At 47.0% G+C, this 25809-nt stretch overlaps 1 protein-coding gene across 2 annotated transcripts in view; it reads right to left on the bottom strand.

Moving 5' to 3' along the window:
• The window catches only part of RBBP8 (RB binding protein 8, endonuclease), a 446933-nt gene that overhangs the window by 136806 nt on the left and 284318 nt on the right, over positions 1–25809 (bottom strand). For both annotated transcript variants that reach the window (XM_086965639.1, XM_086965638.1), the window contains exons 7-8: positions 15400–15581; positions 10566–10667 (exon numbers count right to left, since the gene is read on the bottom strand). In XM_086965639.1, coding sequence (XP_086821765.1) covers positions 10566–10667; positions 15400–15581 — 284 coding nt within the window. The remainder of the gene's footprint in view (positions 1–10565; positions 10668–15399; positions 15582–25809) is intronic.

Genomic DNA, 25809 nt, shown 5'->3' with positions numbered 1-25809 from the left:
AGAGTCTGGTTTCGGATGACCTGTCAAGGCTGCTGGGGCATCATCGGTTGCTCTATATTTCTTTTCCAGACGCGGTAGCACCGGCACCACCGTCGCCGGGTGTGTCATGGTCTTTAGGCCCTCTTTCCATAAATGATCCACAATCGGAATAGATCTGGCATTTTTCTGGAAAGGTTCCTTAAAGTCATATAAGAAGCAATCCGTGGTGACTTTAGGCATTGCTAACTTAAACCTTGCCGCCGCCCTCTCCATTAGCTGATGGAAACCTCCAATATCCACCGGCGGGGAGTCCGCCGGGTCCGGATTTGGCGATGCGGGATTGTCAATAATGTACTCATCATATTCCGTGTCAGGAATAGAGACGTGATCCGAATGTTGATCCTCATCCGAGGATTCATCAACATCATGCGATCTTGGTACCCCAAAGGAATCTTGAGGGACGGCTGTTTGAGTCTGCGGAGAGGTTGGAGCCGAGAGCGTAGGTGGCACCACTGACGCCTGAGTCGTGGAAGGCGTAGCAGGTGTTGACGTAGTTGGCAAAGGTCCACTGGCCTTAGACTTATAGTCCTGCAGCATCCTATGTAGATCTTGTAGGAAAGATGTTGGCACTGAAACCATTCCCTGGTCCGAGTGTCGTTGTTGATGTTGACCATGATCATGATCATGCTCCTCGTGGGTGTATTCGCCCTCTGAGTCGGTGTCCTGGCATTTGACAAATAGTTGCGAAGGACTATTGGCATAACTATATGCATCTTGGTCATCTTCCTCTGGGTGACCCTCTTGCAAGAGCAATGTTGGTAGCAGAGGGGACACTGCCCTTGGAGAAGTCATCTCCGGTGTAATCCGCGTCACAGAAATGGTGATACGCTTTTCCGTGGCCAAGATCGTGGGTTCCGTCGTCGACGGTTGTACATACGCCGTCGAGATAGGCGTCGTGGACGTTGTCGTCGACGAGACTGTGGACACACCAGCCGTCGTCATAGTCATCGTAGTGGTCGTCGACGCTCTCGTCGACGAGACCGTCGACGACGACACCGTCGTCATTGTCGTCGACGGGACTCTCGTCGTCGACACTGTCGTCGTCGCCCTCGTTGGTATCATCGTCGACGGGTTCTTCGTCGACGGGTTCTTCGTCGACGGGTTCTTCGTCGACGGGGCCTTCGTCGACGGGGCCTTCGTCGACGGGTCCTTCGTCGACGGGTCCTTCGTCGACGGGTCCTTCGTCGACGGGTCCTTCGTCGACGGGTCCTTCGTCGTCGGCTGGATCTTGGGCGTCGACGGGGCTTTCGTCGACGGCTCCTTCGTCGACGACTCCTTCCTCGACGGCTCCTTCGTCGACGGCTCCTTCGTCGACGGCTCCTTCGTCGACACTTGTGTAGCCGGTGCCTTCGTCGACGGCGCCTTCTCCGCCGTCGACGGTCTCGTCGCCGACGAACCTCCAGTTGACGGAGCCTTAGATGACTTAGTCGACGGGTCTCCCGCTGTCGACGTCTTAGTCGTCGAGGACCTAGAAGTCCTCTCAGAAGACTGGCTTTGAGGCGTTTTGAAGGCTGTGGAAGTCTTCGCGCCAGTAGAGTGCGTAGAAGGTCCATCCCTCTCCTTTACACTTCCGTGAGGAGATTTGCTGGGACCTTGGCTCTCAGACTCACTGGGGGTCTTTTTTGAGGCCTTAGAAGATCGACTGACAGAAGAAGAAGGGGAACCCCTACCCCTTTTCACTGACCTTCTAGTAGAAGTCATCGATCCAGCATCTTCACTGTCACTGGAGACAGTATCCTTCCTCGATTTAAGCCTTTGCAGCCATGTCAGGAGCCTACCCTCACGGTCCCGGAGGGTTTTGGCAGAAAAGGAGCGACAGATTGCACATTTATCCACCAGATGGTCAGGATAGAGGCAATAGATGCAGTCCTCATGCTTGTCCTCCACAAACAGCCTTTTCTTGCCACAGGAGGAACAAGGCTTGAAAAGTGCTTTTTTCTTCATAATCTCCGACATACTGGCAGGCAGCAACAATCCTGAGAAGAATCCAAAAGATCCTGAAGAGAAAACTGAGAAAAAACCTGATGAAATCCTGTAGAAGTGTAGAAGTTGAGCAGAGCTCAATGGAGACTCCCTAGCACAACGTGCGGTAGAAAATCTGAGGCTCTGAGGTTCCTTCAGGAAGGTTCTAAGTGGTGAGGCACTTCTGATTGGCTGAGGCCAAAAGTTTGGTCTCTTTTACACAAAGAGGGTGATATGCTACAAAAGGTAATGAGGCCTAGGCCTTTTTCCATTGTCTTTTGTACCTACAGCTATGGTATTTTTGTTACCGAGACTCCCATTCCGACGACGGGGAATGATACAAAGCATGGGAATCTATGAAAGTTCCAATACTGGGGTAACAAGCATACGGGCCCCCAGCCCCTCCGTCCTGGCAAACCACTACATGCTGCGAACTCCAGTGTGTCCGTGGGCTGTCCTAAGCATTGACCACCCCCCATTCCTTGTTCCAACATCCACACCACGTCTCCCGAAGTCAAAACCAAGTGAAGAAGGACATCTGAGATATTCGATTCCCGTACTGTGCACTGGACGACCCCCCCCTCACACCCAACACATATTCCCCCCCCGCCCTCCACACCCCAACAGAACTGTCCCCGCTCCCCCAACCCCATCCCCACCCCCCCCAAACTTGAGCGAAAAAGAACCATTGTCCATGTCCGGCCTATGAAGGCAAGTCTATGGAAAGTCACCAAAGTGGACGTCCAGCCACCACGCAACTCCCGCTCCCCCCCTCCCCCCAGGCCCCCAAACCTGCGATTTCAATCAAGCGATGTCGATCTCCCCCCGGAGAGCTTCTCAAGCGGTCAATGCCACCTCCTCTGCCGCCGTTTCTCTGGCAAAATCTCGTACTGCGCTATCCATTTCAGCCCGGATAGTGGGCGGATCAGGCCTTGCTGAGGAAGCGGAATGTCGGCGACCAGGGACGGACTGCCAGCCGTCCCTGGTGATCCGTCTACGGCGAGGAGTGGGGGCCTCCTCATCAGTCGCTGTGATGCCCAATACTACACAAGTGTCCTGGAGGGAACGTAGCTGATGTAGTGTACCATTCCAGCGAAAAATAAGACGGAACGGATGTCCCCAAGAGTACTGAGTACCATGCTCTCGTAAGAAATCAGTGGCAATTTTAAAGGACTTGCGCTTCTGTAGAGTGACCACCGAAAGATCCTGGAAGAGTGACACGCAGTGGCCCCTGAACTCCAAAGAAGGTTTGGTTCGAGCTACCCGGAGGATTCTTTCTTTCAAGGGGTAGTCCGGCAGGTAGGCTAGGGGGTCGGGAGGGGGCGCCGGTGACCTGCGTCGTGGGCCCACCCTATGCGCTCTATCAATCCTGATAAGGAAGTCGGTCGGCTCATCCAAAACGTATCTAAATAGGTCTTGCAGATAATCCGCCGCGTTCTCCCCCTCCTCTGCAAGAGGAACACCCCGGACCCGGATGTTGTTCCTCCGGGAACGGTTCTCAAGGTCCTCCACATGTGACTGAAGATCGATTTGCTGGTCTTGAAGTCTAATCACCTCCTGCTGAAGCTGTGCGAGTTCTTCGGCCTGAGCATGTCCTGCCTCCTCCACAGAGGCCACCCGCTCCCCCAGGCCGTCAACCTCCCTCCGTACCTCACGCACCTCTCCCGCCACCTCCTGCTTCAGTGCCTGGAAGTCCTCTCGGAGAGTGCCAAAGAGCGATTCAAGAAAGGATCTGGTGACCGGCGGCTCCCCTCCACTCGCCCCCTGAGAGCTGCTCGATTGTCCCGGGGAATGCTGCCCCCTGTCTTGCCTCGCAGCGCCCCTGTTTAGCATATCCGGCAGGGTACGATCCCCTTTCTTGTTTCCTTTGTTACCGGCCATTTTGAGCGACTGACAGTGCTCCCCAGGTTCCACCAAGGACGTCAACGTCTGCCACCCCACCAGGCTGCCGGCCAGTCGACCCAACCAACTGTCCTGGGCCTCCTACTTGCGTATGCCGATGCCCACCAATTAGACACTCCTGCGCCGGATGTTCCCTAGGAGATCAGCCCCGAAAGTTAGTCCCACTCCAGCTAGAGGCCGCGAGTGTAAAGCTGTCCACCTGGAGCAAGGCGACCCCTCCGGGCACTCCAAGCCGGCTCCGTGTACCACCTGCCTCCTCAAGGCCACTCCGATGCCATCCACTCCCACTCAGGTCGGCCAGGAGCAGCGCTTCGCCGTTCGTGAGCAACGCGTTTCAGGGTCCACGCGTACTCATCACTAGGACCCCCCGTCGTGATCCAACCATCGGCCTGACTAGCCTCCTAGTAGGTCCTGCACACAGGCCTGCAGCCCCCTTCAGTCAATAATAAGGGGTGGCCGGTAGATCCGCCTCACGTCTACCACTAGGCCCAGCACTGTATCAGCGGCATAGGCTCACAGGTTGCGGCCGTGTCGTCGCATCAGGTCCCCCGCTGGAGGGCCACTCGCTCTCTCGTCCCCCAGCCAAGTTCCACTCTACACTCCCATCGGAGGTATCAGGGCAGGGGGAGTGAGTCCTGACCCCTTCCTAGGCCCTCTCACCGCCGCTGTCGGCCGACGCGCCACCCGTCACTGCCAGCTGCCCAGGTGCTCCACTCCGGACAAGGCGGCCTCCGCTCCAGGCCCCCCCGGACCGTCCGACCGGGTCCGGTCTCTGGCAACCGCAGCAATTCTCACGCTCACCAGGGATCTCCGGCCAAGTCACACCAGGCCTAACGCGGGGGAAGCCGGGGCCTCACGCAGGCCAACTGCGCCACCGCAATCAGGGACGTATCCTGCCACCGGCGGGTCACTCTCCGTGCACAAGCGCTCGTCTTCCGTCGGGCTGCCGAGGGGAGGACCGCCGCCAATTCAGCCTCCCGGCCAGGCAGGTCGGGGGCGCAGCCCAGCGCCACTCGGAGCTTTCCGTGCGGCTCCTCACCTGGCTCCGCTCCGTCTCCTGGACTGGCCGCTCTTACTGCACTGGTCACTCCCAATCCGGGCGTCCGCGAACCGGAGCCCGCGGAGACATCAGCTGGACCTGGCCGAGACGCCACTCCGATCCAGACGGGTCTCCTCCTCCACAGCCGCCACCAAGCTCGATCCGCTCCGCAATGCCGGCCTGGACCCACTTCCGGCCGGAGCTCGGGCCCACGCCAGCCCGGTGTCCGGAGCCTGCCAAACACGCCCCCAGCTCTTCAAGCGCCCCGGGATGAAGCTCTGAGGTCCCCCACCCCTTCCGCCGCCAGTAGTTAGCAGCGAGGGGGGAGATCAGTGCAATTAAAGTCGTTTAGGGGCCTGGGCTCGGAGGAGATCGCGAGGAGAGCGACCACTCACTCCGCCATCTTGGCCACGCCCCTCAGATAAGTTTTTAAACAAAAATGTTGTATGTCCCAAGTTTTGGATTGTGGCTATCTGGACATCTTCAATACCACAAACAAGGGTCCAGGACTAAAGGGGCCCGAATGGGGGTTCAGGACTCATTAGGCTGGATCTAGGTGCAGATTCAAGTTGGAGGGAGCCTTTAATGTCCCTGAGGCTCTGATGAAGGGGCCAGAAAACTAGCCCTTGGAGTCACTCTGGCAGTCCTAGCTTATAGTGATAAAGCAGGCAGGCCTCTGAGGGTTCAAGATAGGCTCCAGGCAGGAATGCCGTTCTTTCAAGTGCAGCAAAGCAGTCTTGTGGTGTGCACAGCAGGCCACAGCAGCAAGCAGTCCTCTGAAAGTCCTTATGCAGGTCCAGAAAGTGAACTTAAGAGTGGGTCTGAGGGTCCCCCATGGTGCCTTCTTTGAAGTAGAAGTTTCTAGAGAAGTGTTTGTAGTTTCCTGAACCCCCTGCCCTGGCTCGAAACTGGCTGCATGAACAATGTAGGGGTGATATGCCTTTTGTGTGAAGGCAGAGAACAGCATATTCAGTTCAAAGTGGGGCTGTGCCCAGGCCCTCCCCCACTTTCCGAACAGTTGATTTCCCAACCAGGTACATCTAATCTCTCCATTGTGTGGCTGTCTAGGAGGAATAAACAAAGTCCAACTGCCAACTACACCTAGTCATATGAGTTAGGGCAGGAAAGTGCCAACAAAGTGTCATTTCCAAAGCTGTAACTTAAAATCCCACTTTATCATGAAATAGGATTTTTTATTACAACTTCTCAGACACCAAAAATGAAATTATTACCAGTCCACAAACCAAGGTTAGCACTTATTAAATGTAATAAAGCAACCAATGTTATCCTATGGGAGAGGTAGGCCGCAGAGTAGTGAAAAACAAATTTTGACTTTTTCACTACAAGGACATGGAAAACAAAGGTGCATGCCCAACCTTTTAATTACAAGGGACCCGGCCCTATGGTCAACCTAGGGACAACTTTAGGGATGAGCTACGTGCAATAAAAGGGGAGTTTAATGCTTGGCAAGGGGGTTATATTGCTAAGTCACATTGGCAGACTTAAAACTGCATTCAGGCTTCCATGGCAGGCCTGGGACATGTTTTCAAGGGCTACTTAAGTGGGTGGCGCAATAAGTGCTGCAGGCCCACTAGTAGCATTTCATTTACAGGCCCTGGGTATAAGGTATACCACTCTACGAGGAACTTATGAATAAATTAAATATGCTAATCAGGTGTAAGCCATTTTTGCATGTTTAGGGGAGAGAGCTCAAACACTTTAGCACTGGTAAGTGCACAGACCTAAGGCCAACAAAAATTAATTTCAGCCAAACGTGGAGGGCAAAGGCTTTGGGGGAGTAGACACCCTTGAGGCTGACAGGAGTAAGTTCCTCTGTCTCAGGACTGTCTCAACTATTCAACTCTTATCCTTTCAGTCTTTCTTGCATCGTACGAATATGATAACCACTCTGAATAGGAGCAGACCTAGGTTTCTGATCACAGCATGATGGTAGAACTCTAATTTGGAAGCCTGGGCATATACATGTGTTAGCAATGCTACGGCTCAAGCCCATGTTCTTACCTTGTTCCACTAGCCATAATTCCTTTCTCTCATTCATAGTAATGCACACGAGTGAATTCAATGAAAAAAATTAAGCTATACACAGTATACCAACATGAGAATTTTTTATAGACATGCATGCATACTGAAATCTTCAACATCAAACTTGGGATCTTTGATAAACTACAAAGCAAACAAGCATTGGGAAATAGATCTTGCTTTCAAAAGCGTTACTCAACATTTTCAATTAGCAATGTTTTTGGAAGATGCTGTTGCACATCGTGGCTTGATCGTGTGTGTGGGGGGTGGAGTAGTTGTAATGGAAAGTAGCGACTTGAGCGCTGGAATGGGGAAGTGCCAGTGATGGTGTGGGGTGTATAAATAAAAAGGAGTTGAGTGGGACAGTAAGGGCTGGGGAAGCAATGGATGAGTTTGGAGATGGAAGTAACATGGAGGTGAGATGCAATGGGGGACGCAGCAGAGGGTCTAGAAAACACAGGCACTCCCATCAAGTGATGCAAGTAAAAGAAAAAAGTAACCAAGCCAGGTCCTCTCTGAACCGAAATAAAAGCAACTTAGGAGAGGTTAGAGCTCATCAGTCAGGTATAACTTGATTCCATGGACATAGTGTGCCTGTCCTACTTAGGGCAACCACTAAAGTATACAAAAAAGTGATGGATAGAATCTTGCAGTCTAGGAGGGTATGTTTTCTTTAAGACTTTGAGAAAGTCTCCTAGGACAGGGATCACGCTGAAAGAATGTCGAGTAAACCGTAATTGATCCCAAAAGCACGTTAATAGAACAGTACTCCAGCTTTGACATCCAAACGGTAGTGAATATAAGGTATACTTATGGATTTTTGACAGGAAAGTGAATTTTGGTCCAATTTGCATGAAAGCTTCTTTTGTGCACATAGCACAGGCTGAAAGAAGGCTGAAAACCACCATTGCCTTGGCTACTCTGTGGACAGAAGAATCTTCGTGACTTTGGAAGTATTTTAGTTTCAGCAGAAACGTTCAGATAATGGGTATGAGTGACTGAGAAATTTCTCTGATCAGTCTATCAAAAGGGCATTGCTCAGAGAACACAGTTCTCACACTCAGGAGATGAAGTCTGGGCATTTAGCATTTAGAGATGTTGCGAACATCTCAAAATGAGGAGGACATGAAATGGTCAGACATGACTTTGAGAAATAGGGGAATTATGCATGGTCAGCAGAAGTAACTAAGGGACCACGCCAACGAGTGGGTGAGAACGCATAGATGTATATTTACCCTCACTGAGCTTGAAATCTGGTGCTTTATGGTCCTATGCACTATTTGGCATATGTTTCCCAGAGTGTTTAGAGATTTTTTCTGGGTGTCTTATAAAACTCTGGCTCATTCGGAAAATATGCTGCCCTTGTGGCTCTCTTTCTCCTGTCCTGAAGTAGAAGGAATGGTACAATTTTGACAACTGTCACATCATGGTTCAGATAAAGAGCACAGACAATCTTTTTTAAAAAAAGATTAAACTCATGATTGTGACCACTAAAGATAAAAGGTATTAGGCCTGATACACAGTTGCCCTGAGTTGAGGTCCTAAAAACAAACCTTGCAACCAAAATCAGTTTAGGACATTAAGCATTGCTCTGTGGAGCACGCTTCAGAACGTACACATAAAGAAAAAGACTGAAATGGTGCTTAAGGGTGATGTTAGAGTACTTTCATTGGCAGTACATAAACCGTACACAAGCACTGGTAAAGGCAACAGGTCCGGATTTAAAGTGCTAATGCACACAGCTTTACCAAATTGGGAGACACACAGTAGGGAGATAGCAGGCATAGAGAGATGTATTGTTGTAAAGCAGTCCTTAGGTTTAGTTCAATGACAGCATTTGAGACGAGGAAGGGGATACACCCAAACAGCCAATATCATTAGTTTGAAATGGTTACAGCACTGGGAAGAGCCAAGAATTGAGTGACTAAGTCTCATGCCAACCATGGTGGCCAGCCCTAGCCACCAGGAGCATTGGCAAAAGGTCTCCTGTCCTCTAACGGAACTACTTTGAGGGGAACTAGATTTACTGGTTCCCTACACCAGTCTTCTCCTCTTTTGGACGCCGGTGCTCCTCTCCTGCTGGCGAGGGCCTCCTGCACTGCCCCATAACTACTAGCCAGCACAGCATCCTCCTGCCTGCACTCCCCACATTCCATAGTTCACTGGCTGTCTTGTAGGGCACCCAGGGGTGGCACTGGAGTCCAAGTCTTTCCAAACTTCTCCTCAGGGTCTATAAGATGGAGATATCCATCCAGGCCTGTGGTTCAGCTGGAGGCAAAGTCCTTAGTTCATCTTTGCAGGGCGTGAGGCGGCTTCCCTTTTCACCAGTCCATTACTATACTGTTGTCGCCTTCCAGGTTCAGGGACCTGCTTTCCTTCAATCCGTTGTGCTGGGGTTTCTAAGTGGAGTGAAAAGCGTTGATGACGCACACCCTGCCAATTCTAGGATGCCACATCATCCCCCCCCAACCCGGTCCTACCCTCCTGAATAGCATTCTGGGGCAATCTAATATGCTGCCACCAGATCTTCAAAGGGAAGACCCTGCTGTGTTGCTGCAGATGGCTGGGATTCCTCCTTTGTTCAGTGCATCCAAGTGTGTGACAGCTAATTAGCAGATGCAAACTGCTGCCTCACCCCCTCCTCTCCCAGGAACAGATTACTTGCTTCTTTTGTGTGGAGAGGCCGTTATTTCATTTGCTGGGGAGCAAAATTAACTCGGCCCTGCACACCTGTAATCAGATTAGGTGCAGAGACAGAAATATGACAATTCTTGATGTCCCATGAGATGTATATGTGTGCTATTGGAAACTGCAAAATCAAACTCAAGAGTGCATGTTATACCCCAGTTTGACACCTTTCTGGACTGTTAGCCAAAGTGAAGCGAAACTGCTCTTTAAGGCATATTTCACCTATGACGTACTGACCTATCTATGAATGTCCACTAATATTATGAGGTCAACCCCAGGTCAGCACCTACCCTTGCAGATTCCCTTTTGCGCCAGGCACCTGTGAACAATTACTGGGCTGAACACTACCGTAGTTGCACATGTGCATCCTGCACAAGTGTGTGTACACATGTTTATGTGTAACCAGCCTACTGGCCCTTATCCTAGCTGTGCAGTAGCCTGATCTTAAAATGCAAGCACTGGTGGTAAACACCCTCAAGTCCAATTGCCGTGATTTAACTGTACCTGGGACTCGGTTAGCGAGACGCACCTAAAGTAAATGTTCAAAAACCGGATGCTCAAAGCAAAAATTCTTGGTGGACTAAATAGGCAGGGCCCCTTTAAAATACACTATGTATACACTATGTATAAACACTATGTATATTATGAGTAACAGGTCTTTTTGATTTCTGTCAAAACCCAGATCGAGAAATAGACTGCTGCTAGGACTTCAAAATGAACTGTCATTTTCGTTTTTCTCTTTGCAGATTATCAACAGATTACAATCTGCCACAGAGGGGCAGTAATGTCTAGAATGTTTGCATTTTGGATTTAAAGAGCAACTTTAGTTCAACACAAGTAAATCATTTTCTATAATCATTTGTAAGTAAGCACTGTGAAAAAGATGGGAGCTTACTTGTCATCGTGGGTACATCTTGATCACATGTATCCGCCACAAGAATTTCATCTCCCTTACTCATTTGTATTTGAGTGGAACACTGAATAGGCTTTCCAAACACTGCATGGAATAAAAATATCGATCATCCCGCATGTACAAATCATTAACAAAAACATAGAAACAAACACATTCAAAATGGACGCTATTCTGACAAACCTTATCTGCACTGACAAAAGAAATATCGCAAATGTGAGTTTTCAATCAGCCTTGTATATCTCGTTCTGGCCAAGGACAGAATAATGCATTAACAGACTAATCGACTTTTAGTCAATGCTTTATTTTTCCCCAAGGGTCCAGCTGATTGATATCTAACAATTTGTCACAAATCTGATTTCTTTAATCTGCATAATTAAAAACGATTCCTTAGAAAATAGCATTCTTCATAGGAAAACAGATGCCTTGATTAGGTGTGTGTAGTGCCGTAAGGATGATGCAATCCCTTAGCAAATGGAGCTGGTAGGAAGAAAGAAAGAAAATGGCCTCTCGCTATAGTGTGGCATTAAAAAGTTATTTAACTGAGTGCAACCTAAGCACATCATACCATAGAAACTCCACCAAACCTTTTGTTTTTCATTTGTTTTCTCGTTACTGCCAATTAACATCAGTGGTATATCTGTGTACCCATGATCCTTCTGTGCTAGTTCAGAGGTACTTGCAACTCATGCAACACAGTGCCTGTGGTTCCTGCCCATGTGGCACCATAACAGAAAAACAACAAAGAGCATGTGACTGGAAGAGATGCATACACTGATCATGGGATCCCATTCATATAAATAATATAACCCATAAAGAAAGTGGTGAAAATAAAATTATATTAAGAATAAATATGGTTCATTTGAGTGAGTTTGGAGAATCAATTACCATAAAGGATTTCTAGAATGTATCCTAATCCGCTGATACAGAGATTAAGAGGTACTCGTGAGTTGCGAATCTACCTGTAACCAGAACCGGACTCTAAAATGTACTACAATGCACAATCACTGTAAAGAATGAACACTACAAATAAGCATATCAGTGCTACTGAAATACTGTTTTATTGTTACACCGAAATCTAAAACCTATTAAAACTACAGATTTCCCAAATAGAAGACTAAAACAATAACTGTACTGTGCCGTTAAGCAAACGGAAGAAAGAAATAGATCAAATCACTCTATCCATCTTAAAAAACAAAATAATACTCAACTAAAAGTTTTTTTTAAACTCCTCAGCCCTCTATCCTTTTTCGACACCAGGAAATAATGCGAGTAACAGCCAACCCTGATTTATGATGAGGGCACCTTCTCCACAGATCACTGGCCCAAGAGAGCTCAAATGTCTCCCTGGAGTATGGACAAGTGGTCCTCTGGGAGGTGCTGTAGTATGGGTGGCATGACCAGGGGATGTGAGATGAAGGGCAGCGAGTAACATTGTTCCAGATTGTGGAGCACCAACTGGTTGGATGTGATGCCACCAGGGAGGTAGAGGGTGATGTGGCCTCCCACTGGGCAATCAGGCCGTGCAGAGAGTGACAAAGTGGTTGTGTAGCAGCCGTGGGATGGAGTCTGGGTAGGTTGTTGCCTCAGCCTGATGTATCTTGAAAGGACTGAGAGGCATGCTGTTGCTGTGGGATGCTCTGACATTGCCTCTGCTGGTATCCTCTGCCAAAGGCTCGTAAAGGGCAAAGTTGCTCAGGAAACTACCAGACATGTGGGTCTTAGGACTAGGGAGCAGGCTGTGGCCTTGCTCTCTTTAGATCTGTCCAAAATCAACCTCACTTCCGCTCCAAAAAGCCATCAAATGGCATGCCCATTAAAGATTGGTGGGCGTAGTTTGAGAAGGAAGATGAGCGAAGCCAGGCATGCCACTGAAGCACCTCATTTGCCGCGTACTGGCCATTTGTCATGAGGAATTTTATGGTTGGCGGGTTGTAACCAGGGACAGCTGGCAAGATGCCCCCCTCTCTGTCCCACAACGCATGTGAATACCTCCCCAGGGCGCATCAAGTGCAAGTGTTGACTGACTGAAGTGCAAGGCTGGCAAATGTCTCCACCCGTTTTGACTCCCTGTCTGGTTGAATGGTGGGGAAGGGGATGGCGTTGAGTCTACTCATAGATGCCTGCACCACAAGGCTTTCCAGGGTGGGGGTTAGATGAGAAAGTTTGGATCCCTGGGGGGCAGGTCCAAGCATTCTTGCGACTGGTCTTTTGCCTGGGGGCACGATCCTGGCTTTGACCAGGTGCCCATCAGTACATCAGGCAGGGCCTTGTTAAAAGGGAGAAGAGGTTCCTGAGTTGTTTGATCTTGATGGACCTCGGTGAGGACATTAATTCGACCTCTGTGGTCGGTAGAGTGAGGTCTAAAACTTCTGGTTAGCTCTGAGTCACTGTAACAAACATGGCAGATTCTTATGTGGCTGGACTAGGGGAGAGAAGATCCATGTAAGGTGAAGTATCTAAACCACTGGCATCTTGTAAATCCCAAAACAAGATATCATTATAAGGACTCATCCTCGGGATTATAGCTGTATAGCTGTTATAATACTGTTCTGGGTCTGAGAGGGGATTATAGTTGATAGCCGGGGGGAGGGGGGGGGGGTGAGTTGTCTTAGAACTTCGGAGTCCGATAAAACTACCAGCCCTGCTACTGGTGTCAGTGCCATCATAAAGACTCAGGTTGATGCCTTTGGTCATAACACCGAAGGGGACATTGAATGCTGTGCCTGAGCTGGATTCGATGGAGCCAAGCTCGAAGAGGGGGCTGAGCTCAGGTTGAGGTTTAGCAGTATAGTGACGTCAAGGTGCAGCATCAGAATAGCTCAATACAAGGGGAGCAACTCTGTGACCTAGAGGTACTTAGGACAATCAGGGACTCTGAGTAGTGGGACGAAGGAGAGCCTTCTTTGGGTTTCTTGGACTTCTTTGACTTCCCAGAGCGTTGTGACTTAGACGATGATCGGTCACTGGATCGGCTTTGAGAGCAGGTCCTCAACCAAACCTTCTTCAACTTACTTCAGAGTTCTGCCATGGCAAGATTGGCTTTGTGTTCACCGATGGCCTTTCGAATCATTTTCTTGCAGCAGTCAGTTTAGAACTGAGACACCAGCCACATACATGGGGATTGTCTGTCACTGACAGTTACAGTCCTTGCACGATTTGATTCCTGAGGTTATTGCAGGGGATATCCCTAGCACACTGGAAACTTTTTAGGGATGGGAATTCGATGGAGCATAGGATCTGCATCCATAACCACGGAAAGGAACTGACCTCAGCACAGATATAATAGCCATGACGTCAAATCCAGGACTGATCCAACGCGGACACACACAACACCACCTACCGATGCACATGAGAATTGCTTTAGAAAATTCTCCAGATCCAGTCTGCTGCCTTGATTTATTCATAAGATGAGGAATCTGTGGGCAGAAGTCTCTATCAGAAATGCTATTTTATCTTTTAAATTCTGTTGCTGGAACCTCTATTATAGGCCTAATATGATGCAAATCCTTTCTGTCAGGTAGAACCAACCTCAAACTCCAGGGCACTGTTATTTAAATTATCTGCCCTGTCACCAGACATGCCAAAATATAAATGGATCTGTAGACATTTCAGGGCAGAGAAAACATCAACACACTTTGCGCCAGTGTTTGTCCTGCAGTGTATGCAGTTTTTTTCTCCCCTTTAACAGGGGTGCCCATCTCCAACTGTTGCCCCAATGCCTACCCCACCCTGCCCATGCACATTTCACCACCTCCAACTGGCTGACTGTTTAATTAAGGCACTGCGGTGCAGGCAGCAAAATGTCTGTCTCCCCAAAAAAACGCAGAACAAATTTGGCATGCAATATTCATAGTCTCTAATGCCACCTTTAACAAGCATCTGGAGATTAGTTCTTACTCTGTTTTCTCTCCAGACCATCACACAGTTCCAAAAAAGGCTTTTAAATGACTATCAGAACTATCAGTTTCCCCAAATTCTCCTTCCTGAGACACAACGGAAATTGAATATATTCTAGAAATTCCATCTTGAACATAAAAACGTTTTTCATCTTAAGGTTCTCGGGTAGTCTACTGAATATTCCTCATCTAATCACAGGCTGTAGCTCCAATGACTAATTAGTTTTAGAAGGAAAGGTTAAAAGTCTTGGGACTAAAATTTATCTTGGCTGCAAGTCCTAGAAGAGAAATCTATTGTCAGTTTTTTTCAGCATCTGATTTCTCAGAAGGGATTATCGCCCTCTTGATTGCAGACCAAGATTGCATGTTTGACCACTTCCCCCTACAACTGCTGCAATGCTCTTCTATTGTCAATTCCAAAAACCTCACCTCTTACTAAAGAAATCCTTAGGCTTCTCCATTGTCAAACCCGAAAAACCTAAAGCAGATGCACTAGAAGCAGTCGCCAATAAAAGTATTACTTTAAAGATACTCTTACTGGTTGAATACTGCCATTTACACATGGTACCTGGTTATTCGAACGATCTCCTGTACAGTCATAAGCCTGAAAAATCCCACTGTCATCAAACACGCTGTTGCTGTATCTCCCATAGTTCTTCCACAGCACTTTTGGAAGACACTCCCTCACCGCACAAAATCTGGAACATCACAATCAGTCTGTGCTTCACCCCACCTTTTTTCCAGCAATTGGCCATTTCCTTCTGCCTATTCATTAACCTATCTCTGCAGCCCCACTGTTTCTAGGTGCTGGCAATACAGCGCTATAAAGATTGTAAAATCAAATACATTAAAATGTCGTCCTTAAAGATTACTGTTGTGACATTTATTTTTCAAAGAATACACCTGCAACAGGCTCGTACCATTTGTGCAATCTGTTGCCTCTACATTTGACCCAGTATGCTCTACATATCGAACGTGCCTATGCTCTTTTTTTCTTCGCATTCGACTGGCGATGGGGTGAGTATATGACTGAAGGGGTGAATCTGGTATCACGCCATCCTCAGACTCCACTTCTTTTGCTACTGCTTCATTGTAGTTCCCTCTAAAAAGGAGATATAAGAAAGTTGTTCAGCATCTAAAACATGTATTATGAGCAGCATATTCTAGAGTGCCTACAATTACAGTAAGTGCATTTAAAAGGTACTTTGTCAATACTTACAAATGAATGTTCAATGGAGAAAGAGCAGAATGGTCCCAGTCTTACTTTATCCAGCTGTTTATTTGATTCTTCATAAAATACAACTTATATTTCTGCTTTCTTTTTCGCTAATTGGATGTGGAATCTGGTGTAAAAGCCAGAAAGTGTGTTCACAAACTCTTGGATTGTTCTTCTACAAGCCCAAAGTTTCTATGCAATTACAAACCCCATAATAACGAGAAAATAAATCTCTGGTGTGCAATACTTTGTGTTTGCATTTTACCTGGACTTAGTGCACGCATCTTGGGTCTGTGAGTGTGCAAGCCTTAGCCCTGTGTAAACCTAAGACTGCATGTGTGAAGAGCCAGAATTTGGGCTGTGTCATAGGTCTTATTTTCCCAGGGTCTGTGCAAACCTATATCTAAAAGCATCACAGTGGTAGCGAACAAGCACATACAGATACGATGAGACTGGTTATAAAGGAAGTGGACTTCCTTCAAGGACATTGAAGTAAAAAATGAGTGCAAAGGAAAACATCCATATTCTGCTTCTTGGACAGCATCGACAGTGGCAGTAATGTGCTCGCGGGTAATAATGGCAAAAGGTCATAAATGGGGGAATAATGGCAAAAGGTCATAAAATGTTAACAGGGCTTAATGTAGTAGTAGTAGAATATGGCTTTATTTCGATAAAACATATCTTTAAAAGTATAGCATAGTACATCAACTTAATAACCACAACATGTACAGTGCTCGAATAACAAAACTGATTAAAATAATATACATATTAGATAAAAAATTAAATAAAAAGATCTAAATATAATGACCCTGATTATACAATTTCACTAAGCCCTTTGGATCCGATGGACCAAGCCCATCTTAAAAATGTTAACATTCCACACACATACAAAGGCCTGGTGTCTGACATCAGGATTCGCAATGCAACAATGTGTGTCTGGTGTCTAGTTCTCTACATATTGGTTTTAACCAGCTATTTCTCGGTAATTTATATGCCGGGCATTCAAATAGAAAATGGGCAACAGACTCTACTCTGGACGTACAGAATAGGCAAAAGGGTGAAGTTTGAAACTGGACTTTCCGGCGTGCAGTTAATTCACCTACCCTCTTCGACGCTGATGACGGAACCGCTCAGTCATCAGCCGCGGTGGCGCTGTGCTGATGACGGAGCGGTTCCGTCATGGCCCGCCTGACGCGCCTGTGTGGCGCGGATTCCGCGCCTGCGCTGGGCGTTCTATTGAGCGGGCAGGGCCATGACGGAACCGCTCCGTCATCAGCACAGCTCACCCGAGGCTGGTGACGGAACCGCTCCGTCACCAGCCTCGGGTGAGCTGTGCTGATGACGGAGCGGTTCCGTCACCGGCGTGTGAGCGCCGCACGCCCCCCCCCCCCTCTTAGCGCTGCGGCGGAATAGCCGCCGCAGTGAAGGTGCTAATGGAAGGGTTCCTACCCTTAACAGGGTTTAATGGGAATTGAACAATTTTATTACGCCAGTTAGCATACTCATTCTGCCTTTCATAGTGCCCACACATCATGATGTATTGTCATATATATTTAGCACACCATACCGACCTCCCATTGTCCCAGGTAGCACATAACATACAGATAAAGTTACTTTTAATTACAAAGTATCAGCACGTTCAGGCCAATTTCCATTTTACCCATTTAGGTAACCATGACCAGTGTCCGCTGCCCCTTTAGTACACTGTGGACAGTTTCAGTGATGCCTAACACACCTTGACCACTTTCTATTATGCCCATGTCACATTTCATCGCCAGTGGCCATTATGCCCACTTAATACACATCTGCCACAGTCAATGACGTACGAGTAGCATATTATGGATGTTTGCTAGTGTACCCATTTACCATATCATGGCCATGCTACACTTTGACCAGTCTCTACATTGCCCTCATGAGCATGTTTGCTAGAACTCTGACTGGGAATGCATTAACCACATTGGAGATTTTACTGAATAAATATAAAGTAAAGAAATTCACAATAAGGCATCATAAAATGAAGGATGTGAATTAAGGATTGTAGGGTCCCAGATATTTTCTTTGGATGAGAGTTGCGTGTGGTGATGGGCTTGTGTGAATGGTGCAATTTAGGAAATCGAAGTATACACAGAATGGGATCTATGTTTTTGGATATGGTCAATGGAACCATCTAAGAATGGTTAGGGGATCGAGGAGATAAAACTGCCTAATGTATCAAGGCATCAGTGGGTGTTCGGTGCAAACAGAAACATGCTGTTGAATTCTTCAATGGTAGTGATGTCGAAAGATTGTGGATTTGGTCCTGAAAGTCTGGGATGGGGCGTTGTACTTTTTTTTTTAGATGCAAGTTTGGAGAGTGAGAGAATGTGTGGGGTTTACTTGCATGTTGTTGACAGAAAGATCAAATGCAGAGGCGCAGATGGTGGGTGTGGAGTAGGTAAACACAACAGAGCAGGATGAAATCCACGGTAGCTTACTGTGGGAGTGGATAGGCTGCATGTGTGTGCTTGAAAAGGAAAGATAAGGGTGTACAGGAGATTATTGCCGGAGCCCTAGTTGAAGTCCCCTACAATCATGTGGGGTAAAGGAAGGGATGACATCATGGATGGCATCAAAAACCAAAAAGGAATTTTAGAATAATAATGCAGTTTACATGAGTAGGTGATAGCAATGACTGTGTTCAAGGGTAGGGGGCTATAAGTCTGGGGCTAGCAGGGATGGTAGGTGAAGGAGTGTGCTGATGAGGATACCAACCCCACCTTATTTGATTGTTTTCATACAGGCATGGAATAATGAGGAATGATTTGTTTGGGCGACAACTTGGATGAACCTTTTCTGTGGCTCAATCTGGGTCACCAGGGCAAGAAAGCCGTAGGGGGGTTAGGGGAAGACAGGAAGTGGGTGAGCCAAATTATGTGGCTATGTAAGACGTTTTTGTGTAGACAGATCTGTAATTCGAGAAGTGAGTAGATGGTCTGATAGGCTGAGGAGTCTGCGATGTAATTAAGTTGGGGAGGAAGAGAGAGTTTCAGGCAGTCAAAATGCAAGTATGAAGGCAGCCAGAGTGGTTATGCATATTGATGGTCAGGATAAGGAGGAGTTGGTTATGCAATTACCTAGTGCAATTTGGGTACAGTATTGAAGGTGCTGTGGACATAACCCATGAGGGGCTGGGGAAGAGGGGAGCATTGATACATCTTCCAGGGTCTTGTGCACAACAATCAGCTGAGGGGATACATCAGCAATACGGGACATAAGGAGAAGCCTTCAAGTTATAAAGTTGTTGGCCATCATTCAGGGTCAAGTGGTGGAGGGCACAGGACAGAAGGTACAGGGGTGCAGGGAAATGCTTTAGTCTGTCTCGCAGATGTATTTAAAACAAATCAAAAAATCGAATGATTACCAGTTACTTTACAGTGGATTTTCCCAAGAACTCATAGTTATTGAGTGAGTGACCATGATCTATTGTTCCGTAGCAGGGACCACAAAGGGCCAAAGATAGAATGAAAACTTTCCCTCATATGGTTCCTGGACATATTGGTAAGTGATTTTAACAATACACTGAGCAAGTCACCACTGAAAGTTATTTAGTACTCATCCACAACTCTGGGGAATTTCAAATTGATGGCTGAAAGCAAGTAAAAGCTCCATCTTTTTCAGATACACTGAGGCTTTTAGAACCAAGAAGCATTTGGATTACATGATGGAGAGCCATCTCTAAAACTCTTTTACAAATTATCTTTTAGCCCCTGTCTAAAATTACAGTACATTTTTGTATTCATATACACTTTTTATGCATCACATTAATGGAATTTCAACAGGCATGACCAACTTACAAACACAATTCTATTTGTTGCCGCTTATAAGGCTACAAACAAGAATCATTAATTCATATAAAATGCATTTGTCCAATTTTTCAATCAGAAAGGCAAAAATAACTTGGGTCTTTTTCTTTTTGTTTAATAAAAAATGGATGCCACCAGGTGAAAGAGGCTCTGAGCACGTGTTTTAATATGATTGTACCTTTTAAATGTAAATCAATTTCCATTTGCTAAAGTATCAGTAAATTGCTTTAAATTATAATCAATCAATTAGTTTCATGTGTTTTGGAAAACATTGTATTTTAGTGAAATGACAATGAAAAATAACTAACTGACTGATCACGATGTGCTCACTAGAGATCACAGAAATTGGCTATGATTGCTAAACGGGTGAAAGTGTCCATGTAAGGCTAACTGGGTAAAAAGCAAAATTCCTCTGATGTACCAAAAGAATAATACAAGTTAGCCATGATGTGCTTATTGGGCTTAATGGAAATAAACCATCATATGCATTGTATATATTAGGAAACATAACCATAACAAATTACTACTACATAAGGGAAAGGCTGCAGTGTTGTGTAAACTGTGCATCATGGAAACTTGACATCATTAGATTTCTTGACTTAATGATAACTGGTCATGATGGGCATATGTGATATGAACTAGGGTATTCTAAATAGGAATATTGGAAAATATCTGTGATATGCTAACTGGATATTATGGAAACATACTATATTAGCAGCATTTATCATTACATTTTACAATATGTTCTTGGGAAAATCCTCTTCCAAAGAGGTTGCCGGCTCTCTTTCAGATCACTCAAACATGCACCACAACCTACATTTTCGTCGGCGCCAGGAGTGAAGTCTGCGTCACCTAAATAGGTGTCAACTCGGCGCGCTGATGTCAGTTACTTTTCACAGCTTTCCACGCCAGAATCATGAAACCATGAAGTATACTGACACTGGCGTGTTTGACAACTAGGGCCCTGAAAAGGGATCAGCCTTGACTCTAGAAACCTGTCGGCAGTGTAGGGAGGATGGGTGAATCAGTAAGGAATTTGCAGCTACATATTGTCTCTACCAGAAAAGGCGTTACAGAAAGTAAGTAACTTGTTCATCTGACAGAGACATCTAGCCAGATTCCTTACCTTTGAATAGGTCCCCAGCAATACCATCCCCGGAGAAGAGACTACAGACATATTTCAGACTAAAAAGTCCTGCAGGACCGAACAGGCACAATGGCCGTCCTGGCGGACCTGACAGTCTAGGCAGTAATGCTTGGTAAACGTGTGCAGGGATGTCCACGATGCTTCCTGACAGATATCCAGGACTGGGACTCCACATGCTAATGCAGTGGTAGCAGCCTTAGCTCAGGTGGAATGAGTCCTTGGACTTCAGGTGGCTGCTTCTTTGCCTGAGTATAGCAAATCTTGATGCAGAGAATGACCCAATGTGAATTGATGCGTTTCTGCACTGCCAGACCTTGCTTCACACCAACATACCCGACGAAGAGTTGGTCATCCACTCAAAACTCTTTTATGTGGTCAAGGTAGAACAATGCTCTTTTTGGGTCCAGACAGTGGAGTCACTCCTCTTCTTTAGAGGGATGCAGAGGAGCATAGAAAGTGTGAAAGGTGACCGGCTGTCCCACAGGGAATGGTGTGACCACTTTCGGAAAGAAAGGGGCCTAGTGGGAAGCACCAATTTGTCAGGGGAGATCGTCAAGAAAGGAGGCTAGGGTGTTAAAGCCTACAGCTCATTCATCGGACGGAATATATCTTTCCATTCCGCAAAAAAAAATCCCGCATACCATCACTCCGCATTTTTAAGTCCGCAAAAACCATTACTCCTCAAGCCATAATTCCGCAAATTTTCACAACGCATATGACTTCACTCCGCATGCAATTATAACGCAAATGCATGTGTGGTGAATTCATATACTTTGTAAAAGTACTTTATCTTTAAAGATAGATATATATATATATATATAGATAGATTATATATATATATATATATATATATATATATATATATATATATATATATATATATATATATATATAAAACCCTAAAAACGAATTCCACCCTAGTCCCTTTAAATACCCCAGCACCCTTAAACACTAACCCATCCTGACCCTAAAAATACCCCTGTACCCCAAAACCCAAAACAACCCCTGAACCCTAAAAATACCCCTCTACCCCAAAACCCAAACATACCCCTGAACCCTAAAAATACCCCTGTACCCCAAAACACAAAACAACCCCTGAACCCTAAAAATACCCCTGTACCCCAAAACCCAAAACAACCCCTTAACCCCAAAAACACCCCTGTACCCCAAAACCCAAAACAACCCCTGAACCCTAAAAATACCCCTGTACCCCAAAACCCAAACCTACCCCTGAACCCTAAAATACCCCTGTACCCCAAAACCCAAAACAACCCCTGAACCCTAAAAATACCCCTGTACCCCAAAACCTAAAACAACCCCTGAACCCCCAAAAAAAACCTGTACCCCAAAACCCACAACAATCCCGGAACCCGAAAAATACCCCTGTACCCCAAAACCCAAACCTACCCCTGAACCCTAAAAATACCCCTGTACCCCAAAACCCAAAACAACCCGAACTCTAAAAATACCCCTGTACCCCAAAACCCAAACCTACCCCTGAACCCTAAAAATACCCCTGTACCCCAAAACCCAAAACAACCCCTGAACCCTAAAAATACCCCTGTACCCCAAAACCCAAAACAACCTCTGAACCCTAAACATACCCCTGTACCCCAAAACCACCCCTGAACTCTAAAAATACCCCTGTACCCCAAAACAACCCCTGAACTCTAAAAATACCCCTGTACCCCAAAACCCAAACCTACCCCTGAACCCTAAAAATACCCCTGTACCCCAAAACCCAAAACAACCCCTGAACCCTAAAAATACACCTGTACCCCAAAACCCAAAACACCTGAACCCTAAAAATACCCCTTTACCCCAAAACAACCCCAGAAGCCTAAAAATACCCCTGTACCCCAAAACCCAAAACAACCCCTGAACCCTAAAAATACCCCTGTACCCCAAAACGCAAACCTACCCCTGAACCCTAAAAATACCCCTGTACCCCAAAACGCAAACCTACCCCTGAACCCTAAAAATACCCCTGTACCCCTTAACCCAAACCCACCCTTAAAATACCCCTGAACCCAAAAAAAACCCATATACTTACCTTACAACTTACCTTAAAACATATACTTTTACCAATCATGCTTTTACAATGATTTTCGTCATAAAAGCATGCGAGATAAAAGCATATATTATATAAAGGCATGCGGTATGAAAAAATGCGGAGTAAAGGTACCTGCGTACTAATGGTATGAGGAGTGAAAGTATGCGGAGTAAAAAATGCGGAGTGATGGTATTTTACCCATTCATCGTCCTGGCAGTTGTAATTGCCACTAAAAAGGCTATTTTGATTGTGAGCAGCCAGCGGAAACTATTATGCAGGGGCCCGAAAAATGCGCACATCAGGAAGGTGAGAACCATATTAAGGTCCCACTGAGGCATAATGAAAGGGGAAGGAGGGAACATATGTCTTTCAAGAATCTATGTACAATGGGTGACTTAAAAAAAAGAGGGTTGGTCTGGAAGCCTCAGAAAGGCAGACAAAAGCAGAAAGATGCCCTTTCAGGGGGCACACAGCAAACCCCTGTTAGACAAGTTCCAAAATAAAAAATAAAACATCAAAAGGGGAAGCAGAAAGAGGGTCAATAGACTTTCCTGTACAGTATATTACTAATTTCTTCCATCAACAGGCGTATACAGTTTTGGTGGAGGGACTCCTGGCTGCCAGAATAACTTTGCAAACTTCAGGAGGAAGGTCGAAAGCTATCAACTGTTGTTGCTCAATCTCCACGCAAGAAGGCAAAGAGTTGACCGGTTCAGGTGGAGGACTCTTCCCTGATGCTGCAACAGAAGATCCCCGCCTCTTAGGGGCAGCCTGATCGGTGAATCGTTGCTAATTTGCAGAAGCTCAGGATACCAGACTCTCCATGCCCAGTCAAGAGGCACAAGGATGACTTGGGTCCAGTTGTTCCTGATTTTCTTGAGAACTCTGGTCAGAAGTGGTATGGGCGGAAAGGAGTACAGGAGGCCTGAGCTCTACTCGTGATGAAAAACGTCTCCGAGCGAGAGCAGCCTTGGAAACTACAGCACACAAAACTGCAGACATTGCACATTCTCTGCGGAGGCAAACCGATCTAACCAAGGCTCTCCCCACTGCTGAAAGAGACCTTACACCAACTCTCAAGGAATCTGCAGGTGTTGAACCACCAAGGACATATCCTGCTGTTCCAGCCATGACCAGAGGTGCAGGGCCTCTTGACAAAGGGTCCCCGATCCCACTTCGCCTTGCTTGCTGCAGTACCACATGGTGGTGGTGTTGTCTGTGAACACTTGAATCAGCCTTCCCTTGATGAATGGTAGAAAGGCTTTTAATGCCAATCTGATTGCTCGCGCTACAGTATGTTGATGTGGAGTCCGGATTCTGCTGAGGCCAGAGTCCTATGATTTCCACCTGTCCCACATAGTCGCCCCATCCCAGGAATGAAGGATCTGTCACTACTGCGAGATCTGGTTGGGAAAGGGAGAGGGTCGGCCTCTGAACCTATCGCGGTTTGTTGGACACCACTGCAGGTCTTGTGCAGTTCCCTCCGAGATCTGGACTATATCAAAGAGATTCCCCAGACGCTGGGACCATAGGGCCTTCCGGTTCAACTGCAGAACCCGCATAAGCCATCTGGCATGTGTTACTAGCAAGATGCAGAAGGCCATGAGGACCAACAGCCCCAGAGTCCTTCTCACCAAAATCCAGGACAGAGGGTGAAAATCCTTACGTCACCGCTTAGGAGGATAGGTTCGAAACGGCACTGTATCCAGAGCAGCTCCAATGAAAGGGAGCGTCTGAGAGGGAATCAGGTGTGACTTTTGCACGTTGACAGTGAACCCCAGTGCCTGAAGGAGGTTCGCTGTAGTCTGGAGGTGAGAGACGACCTGGGGCAAGCCTGTCTTCAGCAGCCAGTCGTCTAGATAAGGGAAGACTGGTACCCCAGATGTGCGCAGATGCACACCCAAGGGGCGCTGGTAGGGACAAAGGAAGCATGGTGAACTGAAAGTGCTCATGGCCAACCGTAAACCGCAAGTAGCGCAGATCGACAAGCAGAGCGGGGATGTAAAAATAGGCGGCCTGCAAGTCCAATGCTAGCACACAGTCTCCTGGCTCCAGGGCAGAAAGGACCTGAGCTAATGTAAGCATCTTGAATTTCTCCTTTTTAAGAAGTAGTTAAGGGCTCGTAGGTCTACAATAGGATTAAGGCCCTTGTCCTTTTTTCAGGACAGGATGGGAATAGCAACCACAGCCTACTTCTGGCGCAGGAACCCTCTGTTGCTCCTTTGGCCAAGAGTGCCATGACTTTCTCCTGGAGCAAAAGTAAATGATCCTTCGTCACAGGTCGTAGGAAGGAGGCATGGATGGAGGGGTGGTCTCGAAGGGGAGGGAGTAGCCCCTTCAGATGATCTGGAGGACCCACCTGTCGAGTGTAATGTTTTGCAAGTGGTGGAGATAATGGCTGATCCTGCCACCAACTGGACGCCCATGGTCTTGAAGAGCGAGACTACGAGGGAGCGGAGGATGAAGCTGCCGGGTGTGGGGCGGGCTACCTGACCCATGTGGTCGGTACGAAGGGATTGGGGAACTTGCACGGTTCAGTGACTGGGATAGGACTGGCACAAGTGAAAGGCCCTTCTGTAGCCACAAAAGGAGTGCAAGGCAGACTGGGTATGCCAGTGGCAGCTGAGAGGCCCAAGGACTTGGCCATAGGCTGCGAGTCCTTAAAGAGCTCCAGCGCTGAGTCTGCCTTGTCTCCAAAGAGACGGGTGCCATCAAAAAGGCAAGTCCATGAACGAAGCCTGAACATCCCCTGGAAAGCCAGAATGTATCAGCTAGGAGTGGCGTCTAATAGTCACGGTTGTAGAGATCACGCTGCCCAGTGAGTCGGTCATGTCTAAACCACATCTAATCGAGAACTTTGCTGCAGTGAGTCTGAAGCTCTGACTTCAGACTCACCAGAGAGGACTCGAGATTATCAAATTTTCCTCCAGGATTTACACTCCTTATATGTGCGAGGCCTTGTTATTTCACAATTCACTTCATTACTACGGAAAGGCAGCAGCTCCAATAATAGTACTCCTTCACTGTAACAGGCGTTTAATAAACCTAAAAAAACAAGACTGCACCCAACTG

Source organism: Lissotriton vulgaris, chromosome 4_1, assembly GCF_964263255.1.
Source record: "Lissotriton vulgaris chromosome 4_1, aLisVul1.2, whole genome shotgun sequence".
Classification (NCBI taxonomy): Eukaryota; Metazoa; Chordata; class Amphibia; order Caudata; family Salamandridae; genus Lissotriton; species Lissotriton vulgaris.
This window is presented reverse-complemented; position numbering and strand designations above follow the sequence as displayed.